The sequence below is a fragment of the Mandrillus leucophaeus genome, unplaced genomic scaffold (assembly GCF_000951045.1).
Source record: "Mandrillus leucophaeus isolate KB7577 unplaced genomic scaffold, Mleu.le_1.0 Scaffold472, whole genome shotgun sequence".
Lineage (NCBI taxonomy): Eukaryota > Metazoa > Chordata > Mammalia > Primates > Cercopithecidae > Mandrillus > Mandrillus leucophaeus.
In genome coordinates this window covers 325,816-345,438 of record NW_012105054.1, presented here as the reverse complement: position 1 = coordinate 345,438, position 19,623 = coordinate 325,816, and the positions used below count along the sequence as shown (strand labels likewise).

Genomic DNA, 19,623 nt, shown 5'->3' with positions numbered 1-19,623 from the left:
CCTTCCCCCTCCCAAAAAAGAAGGCCTTTAGCATTGACTTGTGGAGTCTTCCACCATGTTTCAAGGGATCTTTGGCCTATGATTCTATTAATTCTAAGTTCTTACACTTAGGAAGGGGTTAAATTTGATGATATCCAAACTTCTATCCAGCTCCCCAAGTGTTTAGGACTCTAACATTCTATAAATCTAAAAATACACATTAAGTTCCAATGGAGAAACGAGGGTATTAAATGTTTTATCCAGGGAAACAGAGTTTACTGGACTCCCTCCCACCACCATCATCCCCTCCATATACAAACATATAAATATCCCACAACCACCACCTAATTCTTCCTCCTAAAAGGTAGTGTGGAATGGTTTATAGCCCTCTTGGAAAAAAAAAACCAAAAAACAAACAAAAAAAACTGAGATGACATTCCATTCCATCCTGACTCACTTAAAGACATCATTTGATTCTCAGTCACAAAGAATTCTCCTAACAGGGTGGAAAAAGCCTTGGTCACGAGGAGATTGCCTGGAGTTGCAGTGGTTCCCTTTGCATTCTCTAAGCCAAAGGGATGCTTTCCAGAGTTGTATTTCTTTCTTTCTTTTACCCTCCAGGCTGATTTTATAGTAACAAAACACAGCCACTTAAATCTATCTCCAAATAACCAACATTCAGAAAATGTACCACATAAAATACAGACATTTTACAAGGGACCATCTATTAGCTGATAATGGCAGCACTGCCAAGGAATGCATAAGAAAACAAATGTGACCCTCACCAAACGTCAGATCCATTTATCCAAATTAGCCCCTCTGCAGTGAATGCCATGATATGATTCAAAGAATTATGAGGGGTTGGGAGGAGGTTACAATAAACTAAATATGTAGGTTGAGGATACATATAAAGCTTATGAAATGCAGCCTCATAAGATGTTAATAGAAGTCAGAAAAAAAAAGTTGGCAAAAGAGATTTTAAAACGTGATCATATGGAAAAAAGAATATCAGACCAACACAAAAAGTTTCAGAGGGCGAAAACAGTAAGTTTCTCTATGTATATTAAAAACGTGTAGATATGGGAGAGTGGAGGGTTGCCAGGTGGAGAGAAACATGGAATTCATCGGATTTAAAAGACACTTCCATAACCTCTCAGCCCTGGGCAAATGTGTCAGGAAGGGGATCTTCATCTCTAGGACTCCTGACTGCTCTCAGCTTCTCATTTCGTCCCTCTTCACTCACCTTAAGCAGCCAGTATTTGGATGATTTCTCTGTTTTCTCCACATTAAAATCTAAACTGAGGCAAAGATCTGGGAAAATATATTTACACGAAGGAATCGGAGTTCAAGCTTTAACCCTCCCTGTGCTGTTTGAAACTTAAGAGTATAAAGACTTTTAACCAACCCCCACTCCCCCACAAAATCTTTAACTGTAAAACCTCTGAAATCAGCAAACGATGTGTAAGGAAGAATTAAATTCCATGGAATAAAGTTCCTTCCATGCCTTCTAAATTGTATTATATAGGTAACCACTGATAAAAATCCTCCTTGTTCTCTAAGAAACCTTGTGCTCAATAAAGCCTTCATGCAAGTAAGTGAAATCCAACTAGGACTGTAATACATCATACCCATTTATTGTTTAATTTTAAAACAGTTCAAAGTGTGAAAAGCAGAGTAGAGGCAGAAAGATGGGGTAGGCCAGAAAAGGAAGGAGGGAGCAATAAAATTGAGGATTTAGGAAAGGGGGAAAGGCCAAGGAAGATGACACAGATGTTAGAAATTAAACACGAGAAAATAAAAAATGAGGAAATTACAGATAGTACTTAACTTAAAAGTCAACAGTTTTCAGGAAGGCTAGAGATACCAAATAAAACAGTGAAAAACATACACATAAAAATGGCACAGGGAAGTCATGGGTGTATTTGACTAAAGTGCTTAAAGATACGGGCTGAAGCTTTTCATGGAGGCTATTAAGGCAGGATAGCAATTAAGGAACACACAAAAAGTGTTTCATTAGTTATGAAAGTATAGACACAAATGCAAGGAATAACTCAAGTGGAGTGTTCACAAATTCTAAATTCATTACCCACAATGCAAAAAAGTATCTCTTGAAAGGGAATAGAATAGGGGCTATTAAGGTACTCTTTCAGTTAAAAAAAAAAAAAAAAAGAAAATGAGCACTATTAATAGTCTTAATTAGGAAATTAGTACAAAATAAAATGTATCCCTAAGTTCTATGAGCTATTTCTATTTTTTCAAAAAGTTGAATAAATTATTTATCCACCTACAACAAGGCCACGCAGGCTAATGAAAATGTCATGCTTTGCTTTTGGTAGAAGTAAATTGCTACTATAATACTAGTCATATCATCCTTATTAGGATGTCTGATTGGCAGTTAAAAATAACTTTCCTAAACACAAATTGTGAAAGTTGAGTCTTATAATAATTACAGTTTGGCAGAAAAAAAATCTTAGAAATAAGGTTCATGAATTTAAAACTAATACATAACTTGCTAAAGCAAACAATTGGGGAACTAAAGTTTATGATTTTCCAGGATTAAGATCTTCCTTAGATGGATCCCAAAAATGGAAAGAATGAATAAGACCTAGTATTTGCTAGCACAACAGAGTAGCTACAGTAAAATATAATTTCATTGTACACTTTTAAATAACTAAAAGAGTATAACTAGATTGTTGAGACACAAAGGATAAATGTGTGGGCTGATGGATACCCCCATCTACCATGATATGATTATTACACATTGCATGCCTGTATCAAAATATCTCATGCTACCCATAAATTTATAGATGTACACTATGTACTCCTAAAATTAAAACTTTTTTAAAAAAAGATTTTCCTCAAATAGGCTGAGTACTGCTGCACAGTCAAACTGTGCTGGCTGTTTTCATGCCTGTTCTATGTTTGTTGTTGTTGTTGTTTGTTTGTTTGTTTGTTTTTCTTAGCGTCTCACTCTGTCTCCAGGCTGGAGTGCAGTGGCACGATCTTGGCTCACTGCAACCTCCGTCTCCCAGGTTCAAGCGACTCCCCTACCTTGGCCTCCCAAGTTGCTGGGACTACAGGTGTGCACCACCACACCCAGCTATTTTTTTGTATTTTAGTAGAGATGGGGTTTCACCGTGTTAGGCAGGATGGTATTGATCTCCTGACCTTGTGATCCACCTGCCTCGGCCTCCCAAAGTGCTGGGATTACAGGCATGAGCCACCGTGCCCGGCCCGTCTGTTCTGTTTTTTAATCCTCTTTGTGATGTAGGTATTTTTACGTGTATGATATATGAGAACCTGAAGCTCAAGGCTGATCACTGAAAGACTAGGATCTCAAATTCAGATCTTCTGATATTCTCTGACCATGAGACAGGTCCTCTAGTTCATTCAAAGTCCTCACTTCCAGCTACCACTGCTCTTTTCTGTTTTGTAGAACCTGTCATCATGGCTTCTTGTTTTTTCCCTTTGGCCAGTTCTGCCATACTTGGATAACTTGCCCATCATTGCTTCACATGTTCACTAACTGAGAGAACACTTATTGAGTGCCAATAGGTGCTAGAAATAAAAATCCAAAAGATATATTCTCTGCCATAAGAAATTCACTGTCTTGTCAAGGAGGAAGAGAAGTAAATGACTGATGACAGCCAGGTGGGGTAAATGCTGTCATGCAGCGACACAGGAGGGGCTGCTTGAAATAGACTAGTGAGACCGGAAAAGCTCCTAAAACTTGTGCTTATTTTAAAGGACTGATAGCGGGTAGTGAGACAAAGAAGTTCCATCATTTGAGTGCCAAATAATGAGCATGTGGGGAAACATGGAGGACTGAAAGACCAGACCACATTAAAAGTAGTAGCACTGGGCTCTGTGTGACCCAGGCAAGGCTGATACGGTGGGAGGTGCATGTGTTCAGGTAAAATGGTTTGAATTTTATCCTTCAAGCTATAGAAACAAGGCATGATGACTCAGCCCTGTAATCCCAGCACTTCGGGAGGCCGGAGCTGGAGGATTATCTGAAGCCAGGAGTTCAAGAACAGCCAAAGCAACATAGGGAAACCCCACTTCCCCACCCCACCAACCATCTTTCTAAAAAATTTATATTTTAAATTAGGTAGGCATGGTGGCTTGCACCTGTAGTCTTAGCTACTTGGGAGACTGAAGCAGGAGGATTACTTGAGCCTAGGAAAAGGCTAAAGTGAACGATGATCACACTACTGCACTCTAGTCTGGGTGACAGAGTGAGACCTTGTCTCAAAAAAAAGTAATATTTTTGAAAGGTGTAGAGAGCCCCAGAAGGACCTAGCCAGGGCAGTGAAATGGTCATATTGGCTTAAGAGTGCCAAGATGTCAGTTTTTTTACATTGACATTCAGTATAGGGGCCTTTGAAGTTACAATTGCTCCATCAAGAGCCAAGAAATGTTCCAGGTCCAATTCTCCAATATTTTGTATAAATCTATTCAAAATAATTTGATACCAAATTTTGAAAATGATCAAATTAGAGAAAAGTAACTAAAAAACTTTTTTTTTTTTTTTTTGTGAGACAGAGTCTTGCTCTGTCACCCAGGCTGGAGTGTGGTGGCGTGATCTTGGCTCACTGCAACCTCCACCTCCCGGGTTGAAGCGATTCTCCTTCCTCAGCCTCTTAAGTAGCTACAGGCACCTGCCACCACACCCAGCTAATTTTTGTATTTTTAGTAGAGATAGGGTTTCACCATGTTGGCCAGCCTGGTCTCGAACTCCTGACCTCAGGTGATCTGCCCGCCTCAGCCTCCCAGAGTGCTAGGATTATAGGTGTGAACCACTGTGCCCAACCAGTCAGTGCACCCAGCCTAAACACTTGATTCAATTCAATAAATACTTGTTTGGCTGATATAGGGCATTTAACTCCACAATGCAGTAAACTGAAAATAAGTAAACCGACAATTAACAATCAAAAACTTAATTTAAGAAAAAAACTGAATCATTCAAAACCAAAAATATTTATTTTACTAAAGGAATTGCCATGGTATTTTAAAAGGTGAACTTATCTAATGCTGTTAGTTTTATTTATGATGACATAATGTAAACAACTTTTTACAAATGTCTTCTCTAGGACTAAATTGATATATACTTGCTTTACATGTGTAACATTTTTCCAAAAGCAGTTTAAAAATTGTCATCTGCATCTCTCCAAACTACAGATAGTCCTTAACTTATGAAGGTGTTATGTCCCAATAAAACTATCATTAAATTGTAAATATCATAAGTCAAAAATGCATTTAATACACCTAACCTACCAAACTGAGAGCTGCAGCTCACTGCTGCCACACAGCATCACAACAGAGTATTTTGCTGCATATATGGCTACCCTGGAAAAATATCCAAATTCACAGCATGGTTTCTTTCCCAAAGTAGCTGGGACTATAGGCACATGCCACCAGGGCCAGTTAAATTTTTTATTTTAATTTTTGTAGCGACATAGGGTCTTGCTGTGTTGTCCAGGCTCACAGTACAGTTTCTAATGAATGTGTATCACTTCACCACATGGCAAATTAAAAAAATTGTAAGTCAAATAGAATTGTAAGCTGGGGACCATCTGTACTTCTTTTCTTCTCCCATGATTTTATTTTCATGCTACAAAAGTACACTCACATCAATATTTCCTTCTTTCAAATTTTCCTTCACCTGCCTAATTCTGTTTATCCTTCAAGATTTATCTTAGATGGCACCATCTTCAGGAAGCCTTCCCTGATTTCCCAGATTAAAGGAGTTGCTCCGTTTCTGGGCTCCCCAATCCACTGTGCATATGATTACCTGGGTAATTTCCACACTCTACTTAAATCAATGCTTTCTGGAAATAGTTTATTTTCCTAATTAGACTACGAACTCCTTAAAAGCCCAGGCTTCATCTTTCAGCTCTGCATCTGTAGGACAAGGGTACACAGTCAGTGGCCAATAAATGTTGGTGAAGAGAGGAAGAGAGAGGGAATAAAATAAATTTTATGTCTATTTTCTCCATCAATTCTCTTCTCCTTCATCCTCATGTCATGTCTTCCTATTACTTCTCTCCAAACACTAATACATCATCTTTATCCTTCTCTTCCTAGTTTCAATTCACAACTTGCAATATCTCTCTTGGGGTCCTAACTATTGCAAAAATGCTGATCTGGTGTGTGAGTAGCACAGGTTTCACAGTTTGTTGCTCCTTAGCATTGCAAAGAAGAGGATTGTTTTATCTGGCGCTGGATTAGTCTCCATTATATCTCCTCTTCTGTTTTAGCTAGGGATTTTTAACATGATTGAGTTTTACCTAGTTTTCAATGTTAGCAGCTGGGTAAACATACTTTCTGCAACACCCTGGATAAAATGGCAAACTCCAGGGGAAAGTCTTCTACCTTTAAATTAATAAAAAAGACTTGCTCACAGCCCTGGCTGGGGAATAGTAACACCTGAGAACATTTGAGGGGAATTGTGTGTGCTGGCTGTGGAAAACGCAGCTGATGACCAAAACAGGCAGCTGCCGTCCTGAGCGAGGCTGACCGCCCTCAGAGAGTAGCTTCAAACTGTACTTAGCAAGAATAACAGACAAGTGAGGTAAGTGACTGACAACTCTGGTAGGTACTTCCAAAAAAGCCTGCACTTTTCATAGGAGAATCACCTGATTCTAAAAAACATAAATGAAGGCTTACAAGGAACAGGGAGGGGAGTACTCAAAAATTGCTCAGGGAAAATACTTTGGAAGGAAGATTTTGAAACACAATAGGAAATTCATGTGTATATTTACAAGCGCCAACGTCGTAAAAATCCATGAATGCTTCTGTTTTCACTGTCTTCAAATTGGGTACAAAGGAGGAGAAACCTTTTTAAAACAAATACAGTGAGTTCATCATTCCTAGAGTTTGTTTTTAAACTTCTCTGCTGTGCAAATTCACTCTCATGAATCCCTCCATATTTTTACATGTTTTAAAGATTTTCTAAAATAAAAATATCAGGCAAGGAAAGTATCTATAAGTATTAAAGGAAAGTGCTTGTGATGTAAGGTTTAATAGAAGACAACAGGCAAAAACACGATACACTCACATGGTAAAGTCGATTATCTGTGAGTGGCTACAGTTACTAAAAATATGTTTTTACTATGGAAATGACTGGCAAACCGCATTTAAAAAATTGGAGCATGTATATCAACATGTTGAAAAAATACAATAAATGAGTAACAGGCACAGTCTGTAACTGCAATACTTTTGCAAAATAGAAATTTTTAAAAAGTGGTTATTATGAAAAATATGGAAAACTAACTTCTTAGGCTCACTGAAACAAATGTGTTAAGGAATAGTTCAAAAATAACCACTACAATGTCTTCTAGAAAGTCTGCAATGGTTACCAAATGAAAATTCAGGAGGGCAAGGATTCTTTACTGTATTTTACTGCTATATTACTAGTGCTCAGAACAGTTCATGGCACACAGTAGGTGTTCGATAAATGCTTGTTGAATACGTGAGAGACTGAATAAATGGAGGAGAAGCATAGACCATTTCAACCTAGCCCTCTGGTCTCTCCAGGTAAGAAACAGGGTCTTCCTGACTCCATGTTGCTGAAATGCTTTGACCTCTCCTCTACTAGGTAGAGCACTCCCTCCCTTGATGCTCTCTCTTCAAGTTAAAGAGAAAATAGTTGCTAATAAGCAAATCCATTTTATGCACCCCCCCACAAAAAAAAATCCTTTATTTCACAAGTTTAATAAACTACTTCGTCATAAAGGCTTTCATTATTTCATGACACGATCTGCCTGCCATGGGCTCCCACTCTCTCTGAACCAACCTAACACCCCTCTTCTCTTGCTCCCCCAGATCCAAGCACACTGTCCTCTGAGTTACTCCATAAACTCTGCCTGGAATGCATCTCCCAGATGCCTGCCAGCCTCCCTCAGACATTTTCTCTCATTTCTTGCAGGATTCTGCTCAAATGTCACTTTCACAGAAAAGCCCTCTGTGACCAGGCTAAATGAAAAACCCAGCTTCACACTTAACTTCTGGCATTCTTCCTTGTCCTGGCCTGCATTATTTTTCATGGATACACTTGGTCTGTTTCATTCACTTCTCTATCCCCAACGCTTGCAACAGTGCCTACTACACAGCTAGTGCTCAATAAATATTTCTTGAGAGCATAAACAAACAAGGACACAGTCATATTTTATGTGCCACTTCAGGGAGGCAATATGAGAGATGAAAAAGGTGTTACATTTTGAATCCCATTTCTAACTATTCACTATGTGCCTGACCTGGAGACCACCTCCCTAAATGTCAGAATTTTCATATCAAGTGGAAATAGTAACACTTATTTGGCATGTACTTGGCAGCCACCAAAGGCTGGTTCCACCCCTTCCTTTCTCCCTGGCTCCTTTTTTGTGGCTGTGAGCTAATGTAACACTTTTGTTAGGAAATAAAATGCCTGCAAGTTCTGAGGTGACTGTGCCATGTGTGTGCTGAGCAAGACAAGAATGTTGAGAAGGCCCTGGAGCAGTATCATTCATAATGACAACCAACACTGATTGTACTTCCGTTTGACAAGGGACAAGGCACAAAAAGGACAACCTTCTTTTCTAAAGGTGCCATCATCTGACTGGGAACAGAGGCTTCTAGAACTGGCCTTGAAACATGACTAAGTTTCAGAATAGTGGTAATCCTGAGAAGCATTTCAGAGAGGAAACTAAACCAATAGGGAGGGTGACTATAGCAGGGATGTCCTTTGGAAACATGTTGGAAGAAGAGTGGACAGGAAAGGTGATGCCAGATTATGGAACACCCTGCATGCCAGGCTGGAGGCTATGTCTAATCATGTAATTTATGAAGCACCACTAATATTTTTGAATACTGGAAAAACAGAATCATATAATGAAAATGACAAATTTTAAAGAACCTGTAGAGACTTCTCAAAGCCAAGCACTAAACAATACTAATGATCCCAGTGCTATTTGTTTGGAAAAATAAATGATAAGCTTATAAACTGGAATGAATCAATATTCTAATTCTAATCTTCCCAGATCATCACTATTTGAACTACCTTGGAGGAGAAGAGACATGCTAGAAAAGACTTGGAGAACTGCAACCCATAAGAAAGTACCAAAAAATGTCAGCGCACTAGCAGAAGAGAGCACAAAAGCTAGCCTCCAAGCAGCCAAGGGCTCTATCTGTGGTCTGTGTTTTAACAGCAGTACAAATGATGATGTGACCTCCTTATGAAATTTCCTCTCCTAGGACTACCCCCTCCCCCAACTCAGTCTCTTCCTTGCACATTGATTCCTTACTTATTGTTAAGTCTGAACAAAAATATAACAATCTTATGAATACCAAAATGCTGAAACTTCTACTTCTGTATGTAAAAGAAGAAGGTTGCAGATTATTTAACTCACACCAAAGAGGGAAAATGGAAATGAGTATGTTACAGATGCTACTAAAAGTCATTCCACAGTTGAACTCCATTACAGAATTTAACAAGGAATAAAAGTTTTAAAACATAGGAAACCAATCTAGGTATCATATTTTCCTTGGGATCTACTCTTCTTGCAGCATGGTCATGATTTATTCAGATTATCAAAGAGCTTCTGATAAGGTTCTCACAAGTGGTTATTATTGAAACTTGGTAACCATAGTGTGAAAGGAAAAAGTTTTATCAATTAACTATATTAATTACAAATGATTGAGAGGCATAGAGGCAAAAAGAAGAAATAAATGGGCAATTCTCATGTGGAGAAAAGTTAGTCATTGAGGGCTCTGGGGCTTCGCGGTAGAATCAGAGTTATATTTAACTAGGGACCAGAAAAGGGCACCCAGTTCTCCTTCCCCCATTCTGTGTCTATCAGTACCACAACACACAGTCCCTCTATTGATGTGAACAGCATTTGGCACATGGAAAAGATACAGGCAGTGTTTAAAATCACAAAAGTGTTTAAAGTTACAAAAGTATTTCAAATCCAGGAAAGAGAAAATAGATAGATGAATGTTGATTCAGATATTCCTACAGACATCCCCAGATACAAAGACAACAAAAATAAAAACAACAGCAGAATTTTAGTTCTTATAACTTTGATGTATACTACATAGAAACACATGAGCATTTTCAAAAGACTGGATATGGTATTTAAACAAAATTACCTAATCTATTGGCATGATGAGAGCAAATTTTCAATAGAAGAAAAATTCATGTGGGCATTTCGATCCACAAAAGCCACAAAGCCTATTTGTACAGATTCAGAAGACATGTAAAGGCAAACAAAAAGTGAAACTGACATGGAACAGTAAGAATAATTACTTTTTTTCAGACAAACTTGAAAAATTGGTACAGGTATTACAAATAAATAACCTGACATTAATGGAAAAATTTGGCATTTGCGAAGATCCAGAAATAACATCATGATTCACAGGAGTGGCTCAGAAATGCAAACCAACTCTTGGTTTCACCTCTCTTTGCCTTGTTTTCCTTACATGTAAAATGGAAATAACAGAACTTACCTCACAGGATGATTATGAGGATTAAATGAGATAATGTATCTAAAGCATTTAACACAGTGAAAGTATGAAATAATGTTAAATTATTATTGTTGTTGTTGTATTTATGAAAAACTAAACCCAAACAGCTACAGGACACAGAGAAACAACCTAATTCAAGTCATGGTGACTTTCTTATTTATATCATTGTTATGACTCAGTACTTAACAAAGCATATAAAATGTGTTCAAGTGCTTCTAAACAAACAAACAAAAAAAACCCGCAGCTTTAAAATCTCTCCACTAGCCAGTTTTGTAAAATGGAAGAGAATTACAAATTGATCTCAAATAAGCCAAGAAAAAAACCCACAAAACACCAGATAAATGCTTATCATATATTAATTCTTAAATGGATGAATACAAGATCCAAACTTACCGTTCAGATAATATTTTAATAAGCTCTTTTCTATTCTGTACCCGAAGGTGGTTAGTTTTATACTTGGAGTCATCAATCAACTCAGGCAAATCCAAGATCTAAAAGGGAAAAATAATTTTCAAGTATAAGAAGTAGATTGTTCTTGTACCTGCCTCTGGGTGCCAGTGTTCAGGTCTTGTCTCTCCCTTCTCAAGAACATTCCTTGCTGGTCTTTATGCCCCTCAACAAGGACATATGGAGGGAACAAGCACACAGTTAGGATGGATCATGCTGGTGAAAGGGTCTGTCATTCATAAGAGGCTTTTACTACATTTAAGCAAATATTCTTCCATATAGGAGAACAGCAAAAGATCCCCATAAGTCTTATGCCAAATATGAGAATATAGGAAACATGTTATCAGATTACCATAGAAAAAAAAATCTGTTTAGAGGAAATAGGGAGAGAGATGCTAAACTGGGTAAAACGAACCAAATTTTAAAAACCAATATCATAAGTGCATACCTACATGTATCTTGTATACAGTCAACATGCACCTTGTAGATATATTCACTTATTTATTCCACATGTAAATAAAATACTGTTATCTTCCCAGGTTGTCCTATGCAAAATATTCTAAAAGCTGCTAAAATAAAGTAAAAGCAAATACATTTGCCCAAATTCTCACCATTTAAACAATAGCAAATTAAAAGATCTTCTTCTTATAGAAGTATCACTATTTTTTATTAATATATCTCCCTGAAGTAATACCAACTAGAAATGCTTTTATAGATTTCCTCTTCTGCTCCTCCTCAATAAGGGGAAAATCTATCTTGCAAGTCCCTTTGGACAACGTTCAATGTTAACAAGACTATAATGAAAGTACCAAGTGGATTTGGAATGGAAAAGTTTTACAAAGACTGTGTAGAGGCAGTGCTTGGCAGTTGTGTTGGAAAGTTACAAGGAGCATTTACAGCCTGGGGGCAGGCCATGCGGCCTACAGAAAGCTTCATTGTCTTTATTAATGTATTTGCAAAGGAGAGAGAAGTGAAGAAGATTCCCCTGAGTAAAGAGACCATCTCAGTGGTGTAATTTCTTTCACATGTTTCAGTTATTTCCTTTAGGAATAATAAAGACAGCATTATTCTCCCAGATTTTAAAAACCAACACCACATACAGCACCCTTTCTAGAAATCTCCCTGTCACAACACCTGATCCAAGAATTGGCCTCAAGCCTTGTCTAGCAGTTAGACACCCTCTCTCCCTAAGAGTGAATAAGTCATTCCAAAAAAAAAAGCAAGTGTCTTCACTAAGTCACAGGTTAAATTTACAAACTTGGCCTTACCCAAAAAGCACCATCAGCAACAAAAAATTAAACACAGTGACCACACTTAAGGGTAACTGGAATGCCCATGTGTCCACTGTATTTGACTTAATGGGACTCTTCTGTTTCAAAGATGGTGTGAAATTATTGGCCAAAGTAATAATCCTTCCATCTTCAACTATGCCAGCTAACATTCAAAATGTTTCTAGAGAGACAGCTTCAAGGACTGTGATCATAACTATTATTTTGGAGCTTAAATTTAAAAAGAGTGCTGCCTGGGATAAAACAAAACAATGTACATGAAAATGCTTGACATATTAAGCAGTAAATAAATGTGAAGTATTCCAACTAGGTACTGTTTCCCCCAAAAGAAATTTTTTTTTTTTTTTTTGAAACAGAGTCTCACACTGTTGCCCAGGCTGGAGTGCCGTGGCACGATCTCAGCTCACTGCAACCTCCGCCTCCCAGATTCAACGGATTCTCCTGCCTCAGCCTCCTGAGTAGCTGGGATTACAGGCATGCATGCCATCATGCCCGGCTAATTTTTTGGATTTTTAGTAGAGACAGGTTTTCACCATGTTGGTCAGGCTTGTCTTGAACTCCTGACATCAAACGACCCACCCACTTCAGCATCCCAAAATGCTGGGATTACAGGCATGAACCACAGAGTCTGGCCAGAAATTTTTAAAAAGCATATATTGGTTCAAAAAAGAAAGGAGGGAGGGTTCCGCAAAAAAAAATGAAGAGACATTGGCAAAAACAAAAAGAAAGAAAATAACAAAACACCATAAACTGAGTGACAAACATTTTCTAAAAAGGGGAAAAGAGAGAAAAAATAATGAAGACCCATGATAATAAAAACTGCAAGTGTTTTAACATGCCTGTCATCTAAAGCCCCCCTTGTAGCAAAAACCAAAATCCTTAAGATAGTCTGAAAAGTTCTACACGATATGGTGCTATTACCTCTCTAACATCACCTCTTACCATGCTCTCCTCCCTTGCTCATTGCTGCAGCCATTTCATCTTCTTGCTGGACCAGGAACATGTCTATTCCACTTCAGCCTCAGGAGTTTTAAAATAGCTATTCCTTTGCTTGGAACATCTTCCACCAGACATCTAGTCGACTAGCTCCTCCTTTCCTTTGTTGAGTCGACTCAAATTCAACTTCTTAATGCAACTACCCTGATTACCCTACCCCCACCACAGGCCACCCCACCCCACTCAACACTGACTGCCCTGATTCCCTCTTTCCTTGCCCATTTTTTCCCATAATATTTATCACCTAACATATTTATCATGTTTATTACTCCATATCTGTCTGCCCTGCTAAAATGTAAGCTTCACAAAGTCAAAATATTTTAAATGTTTTGTTCACTGGTATAGCCCAAATGCTGACAACACATTCTTCAACTGACAAGCTCACAGATAAACAATGTGAACACTTCCAGGTGTATGATATTTCAGACATTATTTTTTGCATATACCTTATTCCATTGTGTCTAAAATCACTTTTTAGCTGCAGCCAGGCACGGTGGCTCATGCCTATAATCCCAGCACTTTTGGGAGGCCGAAGCGGGTGGATCACCTGAGGTCAGGAGTTGGAGACCAACCTGGCCAACATGGTGAAACTGCATCTCTACTACAAATACAACAATTAGCCAGGCATGACAGTGGATGCCTGTAATCCCAGCTACTCAGGGGGCTGAGGCACAAGAATCATTTGAATCCAGGAGGCAGAGGTTGCTGTGAGCCAAGATCACACCACTGCACTCCAGCCTGGGCAATAGTGTGAGACTCCATCTCATACATAAAAATAAATAAATAAAATATATAGGTGCTTCTTAAAAGCTATATGGTCTCTTGAAAGAGTTGTTTGTCAGGAGAAAATTATGAAGAGTTGTCATTGACTGTAAGTCATAATGTTCATATACACCGCCATCACTTTTGTGCATTACTGATACAACACATGTTAAGTTTAATTGCCATTTAAAATGGCATCCAGTATAATAGAAAATATAACTCAGTACTGAAATAAAAGATCTTTGCATATGCAGGAAGGTGCAGAAACAGAGAATCACTTGCAGCATAAGAACTACTGGAATCTAGTTTTTAGATAAAGGAAAAGGCAACATCTCTCTCATGAAATGTGAGGTTTCACAATTTCTCAACAAATTCAGATCATCTGATCTTCCCTCTGCCGATATAAATGTTAAATAGTATTTGCACAAGAATTTGTTGCAAACAAGTTTTCTGAGATGACAAAAATTGGTCCATAGTTAATATAGCCCCACTCCAGCTTTCTTTTCATTAGCGTTTGCCCCTTTTGTTTGTGTTTGTATATTTTTCCATCCTCTTACTTTAACTTGACGGTATCATTATATTTGATGTGAATTTCAAATATGCATTGGACAGCATAGAGTTGGGTCATTTTTTTCTGACAACTTGTTTTAATTCATAATATTAAGATCATTCACATTTAATGTTATTCATATTTTTGAATGAATTAGATCTATCAGTTTATTCTTTTTTCCATTTATTCATGTTTTGCTTTCTGGTCTTCTTTAGAGTTGTTACTATTACATTTACCTATTTTGATTTTGGCTATATTTCTGCATAGATGTTTAATGATAGATGTTTATTGCTTAGGGGATCATAATGCATATACTTTTCACAGTGTAGTTAGAATCAAAATTTTACCACTTCAAGTGGAATATAGCAAACTTACTGCAATATAGTCCCTTTACTCTCCCCATTTTATGTTGTATTTATCTGTACGTTAGATCTACATACACCGAAAATCCCATCAGACAGTATCTTAATGTTTGCTTTCACCCATCAAATATTTCAAAGAATTCACTAGGAAAAGAACAGACCATTATATTCACCCAGATATTTACTATTTATGTTGCTTTTCCTTCATTTCTCATGTTTCCAGTTCCCTTCTGACAACATTTACCTTCTGTAAATGAAAAAATTCCTTGAAAAATTATTTTAGAGCAAGTCAGCTTGGTTTTCCTTTATACAGAATGTCTTTATTTAACCTTCATTTCTTAAGGATATTTCTACTGGATATTGAAATCTAGGTTGGCATTTCTTTCCATTCAGCCTTTTAAACATGTTGTGCCACTTCTTCCCTAGCATTAATTTCTGACAAAAAAAATATGCAGTTAATTGAGTCACTGATCCCTCATAGATAATACATTCTTTTTGTCCTCTGAGTGTTTTTCTGGATGATTTTTGTGTATCCATTGTGTTACAACTGCCTATAGTATTGAGTGCAGTAACATGTACATGCTGTACAGATTTATAGCCTAGGAGGAACAGGCTATCCCATATAGCCTAAGTGTGTAGCAGGCTATACCATCTAGGTTTGTGTAAGTACATTCCGATATTTACACGCCACCACCAACTGACACATTTCTCAGGACATATACCTGTTGTTAAGGGACACATTATGTATTCATGCATAGATTTGTTTCAGTTTATCCCATTTATGGTTTGCCGAAATTATTAAATCTATGGGCATTTAACTGTTACCAAATTTGGTATATATACAATTGTTATTTCTTCAAATATTTTTCAGCATGTACACTTTCTCCCCTCATTCTGGGACTACAATGACATAAATATTGGACTTTTTGTTATTGTTGCACAGGTTCCTGAGGATCTGTTATTTCTTGTTTTGAGTAGGAAGGAGCTATCTTTTGTTCTCTCTACTGTTCACATTGAATAATTTCTATTGATCTATCTTTAAGTTCCTTGTCATCTTCATTGCACTATTGAGCTCAACCGGTGAGGTGTAATTTTTTTCTTGGTTATTATACTTTTAAGTTTTTAATTTTCCCTTCGGTTCTTCTTCATATCTTGTATTTCTTTGCTGAATATTTCTATATCCCATTTATTTAAATGGTATTTGTGATGCTTTTTAGAACATTGTTATAATAACTATGTAAACATCTTTGTGAGTTAATTCCAACATCTGCATCATCTTCGCATTGGCACTGATGGCCTTTTCTCATGCAAGTTCTGGTTCTTCATATGCTGAGTAATAATGGATTGTATCCTGGACATTTTGAACATTATATTATGAGCCATTGGGTCTTGTTTAAATTCTAAGGAGAATTTTCACTCTTGCTGATTTAGCAGACAATTGACCTGGTTACATCCAAGTTGCCAGTTCTAACCCAACTTCTGTGTGCTCTGATTCTCATGTTGATTAAGTTTTCAAAGCCTTTGCAATGTTATTTGAATCTGACTAGTATGTGCCAAACCTAATGGTCATACGACAACCTGGGCAGTTGTCTATTTATTAATTCAGTTCCTATCATCTTTGGTATGCTGATTAGGATCAAATTAGTGCATATGCAAGTAAGGGGTGATCCCAAGAGTTCATAAACAACATAAAGGATAGCGTTGTCAAGATCTTCTCTTGGCAATCTCTCTAGCATTTTCCAGTTGCCTGGGGCTCCTGCTTTAGTTATCCCACTCCCCAGCATGGTTTCAGGGCAGAGGCAATGCAATGGGAGGATGGAGGGGAAAAAAGCAACAAGGAATCACTCCTTTCTTTGGGATCACAGCTCAGCAATGAAGAAAGTTCTTCTTTCACAAAGTTGGCTCCTGCTCACCTGCTGTTTCCAATACAGAATTACTTGGGGTCTGGGGCATAAGAAAATGGAAAGGAAGGGAAAACAAACTATATCCATACTCTCTCTGACATTACAGCTCACTTTTTCATGTTCTTTTCACCAGGAATAAAGAGCATTTCCTGGATATCTGCTGCGTTGCTTGGTGCTCACTTCCAGGTTTCACGTTCAACTATACTCGAGTGAAGGAATAACTGGAGGGAAAAGCTGGTTAAGTTGACTGCCGGTTAGAGGTACTTGAAATTTGGGTGTTCTCCCCTAAATCTCTTACTATTTACTTTTCAAAGTCTTTTAATACATGCTTCATGGACTCATGCAATTCTGTCCAGGTATGATCACCGTGCTCAGGGTAAGTGGGAAAAGTGTATTTACTCTATCCTCCTCAGAACCAGAATCTTCACATCTAATTTTCATAGATGTCATTTATTAAGTGCATATGAGCAAGGCCTATTCTAAGTGCTTCACTTCTCTAACATTTTCCAAATCCCTAAGTTGTATATAAGTATAATTACATATTATAATCTTCATTTTATACATAGGAGAACAGATGCTTAGAAAAGATGAAGGACCTTGACAGCGTTCACCTACCTACTAACAAGACTTACAGTAGGCGTTAAACATTATACCTTGGATATATTATATTTTGGAGCAGGCAGTTTAAAAACCTGCTCCAAAATCACCTACAGTCCTTCTTAAAACTGAAGCTTCCTCTATCTCACCCCAGACATACTAAAGTAAAATCTTTGGGAATAGTGTTAAATAACGTTCCTATGCATACTACATTGAGAACCAATGTATAGTCTCTCCAACAAAAGAAGCCTTCGATCTACATTACTTTCAAAAGGATGTCAATATTCAATATTTCATATAGGAATACCCATTAGGGGTGGCATCCATCGGCTTAAAATAGCTTACATATGCTCACTTTCTTACTTTGCCGTATCATGGTAAGGAACATTAAGTAGGACTTGTTATGAACAAGATCCACTTTATACACAAGAAGATTTTCTGGAATCTCACACTGGAACCCAGCATTCTTACTCTCATCCAACTCCTTACAATGAAAGCTCGCTAATACAGCTCCTCCCCAAGAATTATCAATCAATCACTATATGAATTCTATTTTGGAAAGAGACTAAGCATAAGTCAATTCCATTCATTTGTCACAGACAGTACTGCCACATTTCTCCCCAGGAAGTAAAGCTGTCCCATCTTTCCTGATGGAGTGTACTTGACAAAAAAACAGTTTTGAGGGGCTCACTGTGAAGAACTGGGAACCCCATCTTCTATAAGCCCAGTTTGAATAACAAGGCCCTCAGTAATAAATAAATATGAGTAAAAAAAAAAACAGCTTAGAAGAAATCCACACACTACACATAACTGGGAAGGAAGAAAACCTTGCATCAGAATGAAGGAACAGATGACTTTTCTTAGGTAAGAAGGTATTTAGGACAAGTTTACATGTAAGGGTGTAATTACAAAGATTTGAAAAAGTCAATCAGATTGCAACATTCACACAGGATGCCTAGCTAATAATGTAAATAACTCAAGAATCCTGTACACATAAATCTTCTGAGAATTTCAAGGAGTTTTATAGACATTGGATTAATGGCTCATAACAGGGATTATCATTCCTAACTCTCATATGGGAAAATCAAGGTCAAGTGTGCCATTCCTAAGGCCCTCCAATAGTCTCCTTTATAAGCAATGTGTTATAACACACCATAACAATAAGTCATATTCCAATATTAAAACTTCTGACAAATAGTCTGCTTTGAAATAAGAACCTTTGTTGAAAACTGTTCTTATGGATATTTATGAGGAAGTTCAAAAGTGTTAACTTGATCAGCAGTAATGAATCAAAAATACAAAGAATTCAGTACAGTTATTTTCAAAACTAAAGAGTATGTCAAGCAGTAATTTTCGCTGCCAGGTCCTCCCACCCCCAACCCCACCACTTTCTGGAGAAAGAAAACTCCAAAACATATGGCCCAGGAAGAAAATCTGTACTCGTTTATAGGAATGAACTGGCTTTTACATCTCTGCAGTTAGAGTACGCAAATGACTTCACAGGCAACAGCTTCCGTATGTTTCATATTTTTAACATTGACCGTTCATAATAAAGATTCTTTGATCCCAGATCAAATGTTTGAATCGATTTTCCCTACATTTACTCAGAGTCACCATTTAAAAAGCTCCCCTCTTTCCCACCTCAGATGTTTCAGCCCTTCCTGCAATCAGAACTGTCTCCATTTGTCACCTTCTCCATGGTCCTTCCTACCCCTTTGCTGTGGTTTTTAGCTCTGCTCCCTAACTTCTCATACAGAAGAGGCACAGTAATAAATAATTTTTGTACATAATAAGTTAACTACAGTAAATGAGATTCAGGATTTCATAGGCATCTTTTTTTTTTTTTTTTTTTGAGACAGAGTCTCCCTCTGTCCCTAGGCTCCAGTGCCATGGTGCAATCTCAGCTCGCTGCAACCTCTGACTCCTGGATTCAAGCAATTCTCCTACCTCAGCTTCCTGAGTAGCTGGGACTACAGGCGCATGGCCACCATGCCCGGCTGTTTGTATTTTAGTAGAGACTGGGTTTCACCATGTTGCTCAGGCTGGTCACAAACTCCTGAGCTCAGGCAATCTGCCCACCTCTCGGTCTGTCAAAGTGCTGGGATTGCAGGCGTGAGCCACCGCACCCGGCCCTCATAGTCATCTTTAATAACACCAAAAGCTCATGGTAAAATTTAGTATAAAAACTGATTGTCTCTCAAAAAAAAAAAAAAAAAAAAAAAAAAAAAAAA

The 19,623-nt window shown here is 37.7% G+C and overlaps 1 protein-coding gene across 3 annotated transcripts in view; it reads right to left on the bottom strand.

The window, feature by feature from the left end:
• SUGCT (succinyl-CoA:glutarate-CoA transferase) overlaps positions 1 to 19,623 on the bottom strand; it is a 712,177-nt gene that overhangs the window by 401,727 nt on the left and 290,827 nt on the right. For all 3 annotated transcript variants that reach the window (XM_011995105.1, XM_011995108.1, XM_011995107.1), the window contains one exon: positions 10,879 to 10,976. In XM_011995105.1, the coding sequence (XP_011850495.1) occupies positions 10,879 to 10,976 (98 nt within the window). The remainder of the gene's footprint in view (positions 1 to 10,878; positions 10,977 to 19,623) is intronic.